Here is a 12,155-nt window from a genome sequence, read left to right as displayed (position 1 = left end):
TGAGGACGGAGTGACTGAAAGCGAGAGTTTGGTGTAGTATCCAAAATCGCTAAGTAAACTAGAAGTTATTTCACATGCACTTAATTTTCGAATTCTAACATTATTTTAAGATGAATAATTCACCTATAAAATAAACAAAAACGTCATCAAAGGGAAATCCAAGATGGAATTATATCATATTTCCCAACGAAATTAATTATTAAACTTAAAACTAAAAAATGTATACGCTTTGAAATTATGTTGACTCTGTACTGATTCTCTCTCTCTCTCTCTAAACAGCTTAACTGACGTTGATTAGAGTAAGAGAGACGGTATAGTGTACAGTGTACCTCACTAATGCCTTATTTCCGGATTGTTGATAGTTTCCAAAATGCATTGACTTTCTAAATAAATATTCATTTGTGTCTGTCAGTCTATCTATGATGCAAAACATACCGAAAATCAGGGGATTTAGGAAAACGCAAAAAACCGAAAGTAAGGAATTAGTGAGGAATACTGTATACATTAGTGGATATAACATCTAATACATGTGCATTAAAATGCAGTCAGATTTTTTTAAGACTGCACTTTTTGGGTTCATATTGGATGTATTATTCTGCATCATTGGTTCAATGTTGCTATCTTTCATACAGGACTTCAAACGAACATTTTTGCAACAATGTAGGGAAATTTGTGCAACACTTCCCAGCAACATATTTCGTGAATGAATATCCTTTTTTTAGCATATTGTCATGCAACATTTTTCAGGAATATTATGAAATTCTTTTCTAGTAATATACATCGGGAGAAAACATGTGTTAATTAGAGTAAAATTGCATTGCTTCAACATTATGACAATTAATGTTTCTGCTCACCCAGAAAAATGTTTGGTTGAATGTACAAAATTTTGGTTGAATCAACTCAAGAATATGCTTAATATATGGAAAACCATATATTTGGTTGACCGAAGAGAAACTTTTTGTGAGTAAAATTGTTGTTATTGCACCGTAGAAAATATTTTGCTTGATTCAAGAGAATATTTTAGTTGATTCAAATACTATTTTTGTAGGTGTGAGAAAATATTTTAGTTGATTTAAAACAAACTTGTAGTTCATCTAACCATAAACCACCCGGCGCAATTTATGGCCTGCCATAGAATTGTCTCAGCTTGGGTAAATTATTTAGTAAATTATTTAACTACGAAATTCCGCAAGACGCGATAATTCTACGGCAAGACATTTGCAATATAAATTGTGCAGGATCCTTTGTTTATTACAATAATAATATATACTACTATATAAATATTTATTACAATAATTATAACAATCTTTCCCCGTGATATGGAATCGAAAGAGAACATTCGTCGATTGTTGTAACATTGCATCAAAATTCTTGGCCATATTATCATGCAGTATTAAATAGTAATAAAACTTCCCAGAAATACTTTTCGGAACATTCGTTAATGACAGTAACATTGTAAAATAAAATGTCCTCATATTGTCATATAAAATTGTTCAGCAACACTGAAACAATATTTTCCAGCAATATATATCAGGAAAGAACATGTTATATTTGTAATATGACATTCTTCCACAGTTAAACATTGCACGAAAATGTTGCCACTGTCTTGCAAAATAACGCGCTTCCACTTCGCGGTCTCTGTACTTCCTCGTATTTCTTCTCAGACGCAGATGATACAAACATCTGCAAGTAAATAGCATTGACATTTAAAACAAATCAATAACAAAATCTCTTCAATGCTATTATTGTTCATAAAAACCTCAACCAGATATTTTAAAGTTCAGAACTCAAAATAATTAGTAATTCTACATTGAAATTTGTATTTTAAAATACAAATTTCATGCTGTGCCATTTACAAAGATTTCCAAGGATAAAACTCGGAATTATTTTGTCGATCTAGAATTCTAGAATGACTGAGAGAAGCACTGTTGAAAAGAGATACAGCCCTGCTCTCGTTCCCTCGACTCCATTGCTAAGTCCGCTATACGTAATACATCCAGGCAAAACACACACACTGGCAAGAGTTTATCGGCGTGTGTTTCTGGAGTGAGGACCCGAAATTTGTCGAATACTCACGAATCGAGCCGAGGCAAAATAGCCGACAATTGATGAGGAGCGCAGGGGTACGCGGGAAGGAACACAGCGGCTCTTCTCTCGACTGTACCGCTTCCCCGTTTTCAATTTTATCTTCAAATCGACGTATCGTTGCACTCGAACAATGCCACTACAAACCATAGGGAAAGTTTCGCATTTCTTTCCTAAGATGAGAGCAAGCGAAACAAAATTCATGCACACCGTTGCAATTAGAACGGTCTGTTTCACTCGCGAAACTTCAATATTGCACTCAAACTTATTCTTTCCTTCTGGATGCTCAATTTTAAATCTGCAAATTTATTCAATTTTCTTCATTGTCGCTTTGAAATATTAAAAACTATCGATTTTATTTTAAAGCAGAATTTTAATCTCAGATTGATCCGTATTAAACTTTCTCGCAAATTTATTGTTAAAAAAAGGGAAGAGTTGAGGATATCTAATTCAAGTTTTAATTTAGATTTGGGTAATTTCTTGGTGGAAAAGATTGGAGTATAATAGAAGTAGAGGATAAAAGGATGAGATCGATTTTTCTCTTTTAAATTCTATCCTGCCTGAATAGCGTAAAAAAAACTACGCTAGAGCCAGCCGTAAGGATTTAGGTCATCCAGCGAATATATAATAATTTTCTGGAAATACTTTTTTTTTATTCATTCTTGTTTTTTATTTATAATCAATTTTTCTGACTATATAAACGAAATAAATCTTTACTGTTCGTTTGTTTAGTACAAAAGTACAATGGATGGTCCAGGAACAATGACTTGGGAAGCATTTGTAGAAAATGCAGAAAGCATCCTGCGAATATCAAATGCAATTTCTGACCATTGGGAATTTGAGGGGGACAAGGTACGTTCGTTAGATGATCGATCGGATACAACGTGAAACATGTTACTCAATCCTGACATAAAATGCGACATGTCTTTGTTTTGAAAGTATTTTGCAATCTTCAATTTTTAAAGCAAGTCTAAAATGATTAATAAACACTTTTAATTGATAATAAGCTTGGAAATACTTATTTCCTTCATTCGACTTTTTGAATAATTATTTTACTCATTTTACATTAATATTTCTTTTTGTTGTGATATATTTAACTATTAAAGGACGTCCCTGGACAAGCATATTTATTTCGACGAGAGAAGACTTTTATTCCAAACGACTATCCGATCGAAGAAGCCTCGAAAAATGTAGAAGACAATTTGTCAAATGAGCTTCGTCTAAAATTTAGAGAGGATCCTTTTGAAGCTCCTTCTGCATCTGAGAGACCTCTTGTCAAGGAGCATCACATCCTTTGGTCTGTCAGTTTCAGCGTACCGTTATTATACTTCAATGGATGGAAATCAGGTAAGTGCAATGCACAGTTGTACAAATTTACAAATCCGAAAAATTGATTCTGATCAAGTATTTCTTGGATTTCGAATTCTCAAAAGTTCAGAAGGACTTTACATTCTTTTATTTCATAATAATCGAATTATTGTAGCTGAAAGGTTTCTACTGAGTTTGCTCTTTTGAAGATGGTATCATTTTCTTTCGATAGAGTGAGCTACTTCCCTATTTGAAACTTAGGTCGGCAAGGCTGGTATCTTCATCGCTGGACATACCAGAAAGAATAAACTATTTAAAAAAACGATAATTAACTTTATTTTTATGTATTATGATTTTAAAGTCATAAGAAAAAATGTGCCTATATCGCGGGCACATACTCATCGCGCGGCTCGCTTCGCTTGCATGATTGAGTGTGCGTCTGTTGAATCTCGCGCTTCGCGTTTGGGCATTTATTCTTTGCATTTACAAGTAGAATGCTCGAGCAAAACTTTATCAAAAACATCTCTCAAAGCTCTCAAAGCTCTCAAAGCTCTGTAGGCTTTGAGATACACATTCTCATCGTGACATTCGCGCTGTGCGCTCTATTTTCGACAGACATTTGTAAACATGTTTTGTTAAATCTTTTTTTTTCTCGTAACTTTCGTTATTTTTCCACAACTTTTTATTTTTTTATTTTCAATGTTATTTTTTACGAATATAACCAAAAGTACGCGTCCTATCAAGAAGTGATTCTAAACGAAATTGTAGATCTTTTTTGGAATTTTTCGGAATTTTTTTTTGATATTATAATGGTAAATTGAACAAAATATCCTACAAGTCTTTTTTGAGATTTTTCACGTATCTCGGGTCTTTTGGCGTAATATTGGAATTTTCGTTTTTTTCATATAAATTTCGATAAATAAATTAAAAAAGGAGAGTTCTGTCAAAAAATTGTTCTTAGAAATTTTATAGGAATTTTTAAACACTGAAATTCTTCCAAAAAATTTTCCCGATATTTCGCGTTTGTTTGGGTTGAAATTTGGATTTTAAACTTTCTTCATAGTATTTTGGATAAATAAAAAAATGACAAGTCCTATCAAAAAATGATTTGAATCAATTTTGTAGGACTTTTTGAAAGCTGCAATTCCTCGTTGAAATTTTTTTCGTATCTTACGCCGTTTAGTTCCAAATTTGAATTTTCTGCATAGTACTTTCGATAAATAAGACCAAAAAGAAAAGTCCTGTCAAAAAATGGTAAATATCAATTTTGCAGGACTTTTTAAAAGCTATAATTGCTCTTCAAGACTTTTTCTCATATTCTGCATCGTTGCGTTCAAAATTTGAATTTTTGACTTTTTGAAAGTATTTCGTAAGACTTTTTCCTATGCTTTGCTTCGTTTGGCTCAACATTTGAATTTTCGACTTTTTTTTCGTATTTTTGAAAGATGAAACCAAAGTATCAAGTCATATAAAAAAAAATGGTTGAGAGACAAATGATGTCTGTAAAACTTTTATACTTAGCTGTCGTCGTTTGGCTTACAATTCGAATTTTCTACTTATTCATTTTCGATGCATAAAAAAACAAAAGAAAAAAACGAGTAATATAAAAAAACGTTTGAAACCAAAATTTTGAAGGGCTTCAGTTTTTCTCTTAAGCTTTTTTCACGTATCTGTGATCGTTCCAATTCTACCGTTGATCATTAGATTTTAAATTAAAAATATTAAAAGCATTTATGAATGATTATACCTTCAGATTGATTCAACTTGAAAAGGACAATTTTAGGTTTGACAATTTTAAATAGAAATACGTTGAAAAAGAATAATTTTAATCCAATAAGTCCGAAAACGAAGAAATTTCTCTCTTACGTTTGAGCTTGAATAATTTTACAAAAAAGGCAAAGAATTGATTGTAAAATACTCTTTTATAATATTTTCGGATATTATGCTCTACACGATGCAATGGTTTAAAAAACGGAAAATATTGATTTTAAAGTAATAATTAACAAATAACAAAAAATTCCTTTTTTTAAGCATTTTTTTCAATCAAAAAATAGAGGGGAAAGGAATTTTTTACTTTCGAAAATATGCACAAAGTTTCTGAACTTTTCAAATCCGTTGAGTTTTTTTTATCTACGATTTTTTAAAACAAAATGGCGGCCAAGAAGCGAAAACCAAACATTTTAAATTTCGTTTTATCGATATTTTTGGTGATTTTTTTGATCAAATCATATAAATATTTAAGTATTACAGTAAAAAGGTATTTGAATAGTTTGTTTAAAAAAAAATAAAAATATTTAGTGTTAAACAGGTAAAATTATGATATTAAGATTATAAAAAAACATTTTATTGATATTTTACGTCATTTTCACCTTTTTACTGAAATAATTAAATATTTATATGATTCGTGCGAAAAAATCACCAAAAATATCCATAAAACGAAATTTTAAATTTTTAGTTTCCGTGTTTCGCCGCCATTTTGTTAAAAAAATCGTAGCTAAAAAACTCTACGGATTTGAAAAGTTCAGACATTTTCTGCACTTTTGTGCACATTTGCGACGATAAAAAATTCGCCCCCCCTCTACTTTTTGATTAAAAAAAAACAATTGCTTAAAAAAAGGGATTTTAAACAAAATTTCAATTATTAATTGAAAATCAATATTTTACGTTTTTTAAACTATTGCATGGTGTAGAGCATACCCGAAAATAGTAGAAAAGAGCATTTTACAATAAATTCTTTACATTTTTATAAAATTATTCAAGTTCAAACGGAAGAGAAAAATTTCTTCGTTTTGGGACTTAATGCGTTAAATTGAAATGCTTGGAATTGCATAATGCCAAGGGAGTTGTGCTATTTCAAATTAAAAACATTTGAAATTGTACAATTTTGAATTAAAGTCGTTCAAAATGAAAGAATTGTATTTTGAAAGCGTTCCAAAATGAATAGTTGAGAAATGAAAGATTCTGAGTCTAAAATTAATAATTTCATATTGAAAGAGACCAAATTAATCAATATTGAATTTGAATAATCTAATAGTCTATATTTTCAAATTTGCATATTTCACACAACAGCACTTTGCAACTAAAAGTCATACCAGGTGAAAGAGTTAAAATCTGAAAACATTCGAACTTCATTAATTTAAATTTAAAGTTTAAATAGTTGAACAATTGCAAATTGAAAGAATTTGAAACTCTAATAAAATGAATTTATATCAGAAAAAATAAATTCACGCAGTTTCTCATTGACTCATTGATAAGACATACAGGGCTGCCGCACTGAACCGGGAAACCGGGAAAACCGTGAGATGCCCGAGTAAAAATGCTTCGACTTGAGTTCGACTTGAATTGTCCCCAATCAAGACATGCTGAAGTCGAAAAGTTCGCCTTGAGCATGTCTCAGTTTTGAGACGGAGCCAGACTTCAATTTGTGCCTTGGAGACAAGTTTTGATGCCTTGAAGACATAAATTAATCTCTTGAGTCGAATTTTTATGATTCCAGCACGTGCGGTTTATAACTTTGCGCATACATCTTACCTAACAGAAAAGGTTATTTCTAACAGTCATAGAAGCTAATCTTTGTTAATGGTTAAACAATCTTGTATATTTTTATACAATATATACATATTAAATCAACTAATTTACGGATTCTTATTTGTATTATACTTGATGACGATGATACTCACGATGATAATACACGATTCGATAATCTCAGCCAAGACAGGGCTCGTCTTGAGTCAAGTAAACGTTGTCTTAGCCAAGACAAGGCTCGAATTAAGACAAGCAAACGCCGCTTTACCTGTCGTGGCCATAAATGTAAGATGAAGACCTATGTCTCGACTTAGTTTTAAGACGCAGACAGGCATCGATTTCTTGGAGACAAACTCAAGACATAACCAAATCGAACTCAAGTCGAAGCATTTTTATTCGGGCCAATATGGTTTCAGTCTAAAATATTCCATTTTTAACCCATTCAATTAAAATTTCTTTTATTAAAGAAAGAACCATTTTTAATATTTAGCTGTAATAGGCTTCTCTTTCGAAAATGAGCTATTATAAATCAAATGTTAAAAACTAGATTATTTGAAATTGCATTTTTTTAGTGCTAAATTTAAACTTTAAATGTTCCAATTTAAATTGTTCCATTTATAACTTTTTAAATTTATATGCGAAAGTGTTGAATTTTGATGTATAAATAAGAATTGAATAATTGATCATTTGAAACGACTTAAAATAAAAAAGTACAATTTAAAATGATTTATAAATTTAAAAAAAACGCTTGATTCCACAATTGTGCTTTTAAAAGGAAGGGAAGAAATTTTGGTATTTAATTTGTCCCCGAATATATATTTTAATTACAATTTAATTTTGACATTTTATTGAGTTGCAAGCGGTAAAATTTGTTATTTTTCTACGTTTTTATTGGGTTTAAAACGAGGAAAATTCAATTTTCCTTGAATTGGTAGAGGGTCATTATATATTTTTAAGATTTTTATCTAGTTGCAAAGGATACTTTTTTAATTTTAACATTTTTATTGAGTTGTAAGGTAAGAAATTTTTGTTTTTAATTTTTTCGGAATTGGAAGAGGCCATTTTTTTCTTTTTAACATTTTCACTGAATTTAATGGGAGAACTGTTTATTTTCAATTTCTTTTCAGAATTGGAAGAAGTTATTTTTTAAAGAATATTTTTATTAAGTTGGAAGGGAAGGAATACCGAATAAATTTTTTTTCTTCATTGGAAGGAAATTTATTTGTAATATTTGTATCCATTTGGAAGGGACGAAATTTTTGCTGAATTTCTTTCTGAATAGGTAGAGGAACATTTGATTACTTTTAAGATTTGTATGGGGCTGAAAGGGTCGTAATTCGGTTGAAGAAGACCATTTTCTATTATTGGATTAAAAATTCAAAAGTTGATCTTTTTGTTTGAAAATTCATGTATTCTGTTGAAAAATCATGTTTTTTGGTTGAAAATCAATCTTCTTGGTTGAAAATTTGTCTTCATGGTAGAGAATTTTATTCTAAATTGAATTATTTTGTTGAAGATTCAAGTAAACTAGAATCTGGACTTTCGTAAACTGGATTTGTGCGTTTCGAAAATTGATGCCGCTTGGCGCGGCGATTTCTTGGTGAGAAGAGACGCGGGGCCGAAAAAAGAGGTTGTGTTGAGTTAAACGTAACAAACAGCCTGAGGGATGTAACTCTCATCGCGTTAGTTGCATTAGTCGCGGCATGCCTCCAAATCGAAGGCCATAACCGAAACCGTACACAAATTCAGTTTCCAGTGTATTTTGTAAATAATGCATTTTTTGGTCAAAAATTAAATTGTTTTGAGAAAAATGATCTATTTGGACAGAAAATTCGTCTTTTCGGATTGAAAATTCATCTTTTATGACAGAAAACTAATCTTTTTTGGTCGAATTAAATAAATTTTAATTAAAAATTCCCTTATGCCGTTTGTAAATGATTGTATTTTTTAAATGTTGCAAGATAAAAATGATTATCGTCTTTGACGAGAATTCTCGCTAGGGACAATAGAAAATTTACTTGGAAAAAGTCAGGGGAAACCATGGAATTTTGAGAATGAAGTTTTGCGGCCACCCTGGAGTGATTTGCTGGATTTTTTGACATTATCATTTCGTCGGAACTATGAATGTCTCGTATTGCACGTGGGGTTTATGAAATAGTCGTCGAAATCGACGTCTAATCGCCACTAGACCTTAATCTGCGGAAGTGGGGGCGTTACAGTGCTGATTGTTCGTTCGATTGTAGACGGTCCTAAACTGGGCTAAGAAATTATCTGATCAGAACTGCGAATAAAGATTAAATAGAATAAATGATACATATTAAAACAAAAATTTTTTATATTACCACGTTACTATTAATTTGAAAAGTTTTAGTCTAATTGGAAGATTTACATAAATTTAGGACTTTTTAAAATGAAGGATCAACTCTGTGTCAAACTTGCACTCTAAATTTAACTCAGTCAAAATTTGTCTGATTAACTTAATGAATCAAGAATGTTTTGTCAAATAATCATTCATTTCTACTGACAAAACAGTCGTTTAAACATATGAATCAGTCAATATGGCTGATTGAATCAAACTGTTGGAATTAATGATTTTCAGCCAATAGAAGACTCTGATTTGTCTACTATAATAAAATAGTACAATTATTTTTAAAATCAATATATTCATTACATTCCAAAATTTTCATAAATGGTTAATATTAACCATAAATGATTGGTTAATACATTAAAAGGTACGGACTAGAGCAATCAAAATTACTGATTTATATTGTTAAAATTACAAATTAGAGCAATCGAAACAACTGATATACAATTGTGAAAATTACTAGTTATACCTTATTACTAATTATACTAGTTATATGATTTATTAGTAAAATTTACCGATTAGATTGCTCGAAATGACTGATTTAATCCATGAAAATCCAAGAGCAGACCATTTTAAATTTATAATCGGAGCAGTGGACATTACTGATGAGATCAATTCGTCTTTATTGGTTAAAGATTGATATTTCAATTTAAAAATTCAATTATTTCGTTCGCATTCTTTTCAATTTAAAATTAAAATTTTATTTAGCTTAAAGTTTAACCGCTTGATTAAGAATTTAAGTACTTCGTTTAAAATTCAATTCTGGTTGAAATTTTATGTATATTGCCCAGGTCGGTTGCTCTCACGGATCAAAATTAAAATTTCTAAGTCTAAACGGTGAAGATTTTTTCAACACCACAAATTTTAAGGTTTCATGAGTTCTGACTTAAAAATAATGATTTTCTGTCCAAAATTGAATGACAATTTTCTAAAATTCGAACTCTGACAACATGGATGTTCCATAGGGGCCCACGCAGGGGAACCAGCTCGGTTGCCCTCACAGATCAATGCTTAAAATTTCAAAGTCTAAAGAAGGTATATTTTTTTAACACCAGAAATTTAAAGGTTTCATGAGTTCAGACTTACAAACAATGAATTTCTGTCAAAAATTGAATGACTCTTTTCTGAAATTCGAACTCTCATAATATGGATGTTCCATAGGGGACCCAACTCGGTTGCCACAAGTTTTATGGTTTCACGATTTCAGACGTACAAACAGCGAATTTCTGACAAAAATTCGATGACACTTTTTTTAAATTCAAACTGAAAATATGCATTTTCCATAGAGTCCTCCGCTGGGGGCCAAGCTCGGTTGTCCTCACGGATCATCGATTAAAATTTCTAAGTTGGAAGGGTAAATATTTTATATCCTAAAAAATTGACTTACAAAAATACGTTTAAAAATATGGTTCATGCGTTCTAAAATTTCAAAGAACTATAAATACATCTGTCCCAAAAACAACTTTTTTCCATCTTTTTTTAAAGAAAAAATTCTAAATTTCATCTCTATGAAAAATTTTAAATGTGAATAAAAATTACATTTCCCGTCATTGTAAAAAGTTGTAAAGTAGCCTACAACGTGAAAAAAACGAAATATTACACGAAGAAAAATGGTAATCAATTAAAATTATTTATTTAATCATTATTTTATTGATATTCCTGTTAACAGTTCGTGTAATTTACATTTACATAACGTCGTATAATAATAAATAATTAGAAAAAGAGAGCTTAAAATTTAGTACTTTAACTTTTCTGAACTGTACCTTATGAGGATGGGTTTTTCACTGAATTTAAAATTGTCGGTTTAGCGCAGTGGTTAGCACTCCCGACTGTTAAGCGATAGATTCAGGTATAGATATGTAGGTTCGATACCCCGTAGCGTTAGAAATTTTATTTGTAATATAATGTTTAAAAATGTAATATATGTATTCACTATAAACAGGACTATTAACCCTAGAACGGTATCTACCACGCCTCCGAGGCGTAGACGTAGACAAGAATGAATGCCACACCACGTGACCATTTTGAAAAAATAAACGGAAATAAAAATAAAGAAAACAATTTGTTGTCTTGAAATATTCATAATTAGGGCCTACACGCCTAGGAAGCGTGTGGATACCAGAATAAAGTTGCTTCGACTTGAGTTTGACTTGCTTATGTCTTGAGTTCGTCTCCAAGACATTGATGCCTGGCTGCGTCTCAAAACTGAGTCGAGACATCGGTCTTCGTCTTACTTTTATAGCCACAACAGGTAAAACGGCGTTTACTCGTCTTAAGTCGAGCCTTGTCTTGACTAAGACGACGTTTACTTGACTCAAGATGAGCCTTGTCTTGGCTGAGATCATCAAACCTTTTTTGGCTCATAAATGAGATTATGATTGATGAATGAAAAATTTTTAATTATTAAATTAGTTATTTTTAAGTCGAAAATTCAGAAACGTTGGGTCTGAACGAGTATAACCCTTAAAAATTTTCTTCAAAAAAATAAAAATTGTAACTTTCTAAAAGGATCTCCTAAGTCGTTAGAAATACGTAAAAACAAACAAAAGTTTCGGTATCATCGTCAAACAAGTATAATACAAATAACAATCTGCAAATAACTTGATTTAATATATATATATATATATAATTAAAAATTTGTCATAAGGACAACCGCAGGATTTCGCCGGGAGCGGGTGCTAATCTGAAAAATTGCACCCGCTTCCAGCGAAATCGCGGTAAAATTTTAGCCACAACTACGTCTCACAACCGTGAGATAGGTGGTTACAGCCTGTAAAGGAATCAATACGACGATCCAGCAAAAGCCTCGTGCACCCTAAGAACACGGAGCGACCCAAGGACAAACGCCTTCTGCATTTTTCCCGCAAGTGTT

At 31.2% G+C, this 12,155-nt stretch overlaps 1 protein-coding gene across 4 annotated transcripts in view; it reads left to right on the top strand.

Moving 5' to 3' along the window:
• The window catches only part of LOC117171409 (ubiquitin-like-conjugating enzyme ATG10), a 32,397-nt gene that overhangs the window by 14,247 nt on the left and 5,995 nt on the right, over positions 1 to 12,155 (top strand). For 3 of the 4 annotated variants that reach the window (XM_033358699.1, XM_033358698.1, XM_033358697.1), the window contains exons 2-3: positions 2,818 to 2,937; positions 3,192 to 3,432. In XM_033358699.1, the coding sequence (XP_033214590.1) occupies positions 2,830 to 2,937; positions 3,192 to 3,432 (349 nt within the window). In that variant the 5' untranslated portion in view covers positions 2,818 to 2,829. Of the gene's footprint in view, positions 1 to 2,242; positions 2,312 to 2,817; positions 2,938 to 3,191; positions 3,433 to 12,155 lie in introns of those variants that run through there. The other variant, XM_033358696.1, reaches the window with a different exon arrangement.

This window comes from Belonocnema kinseyi, chromosome 4, assembly GCF_010883055.1.
Source record: "Belonocnema kinseyi isolate 2016_QV_RU_SX_M_011 chromosome 4, B_treatae_v1, whole genome shotgun sequence".
Lineage (NCBI taxonomy): Eukaryota > Metazoa > Arthropoda > Insecta > Hymenoptera > Cynipidae > Belonocnema > Belonocnema kinseyi.
Note: the sequence above shows the minus strand (reverse complement) of the source record. Positions and strands in the feature narration are given on the sequence as shown.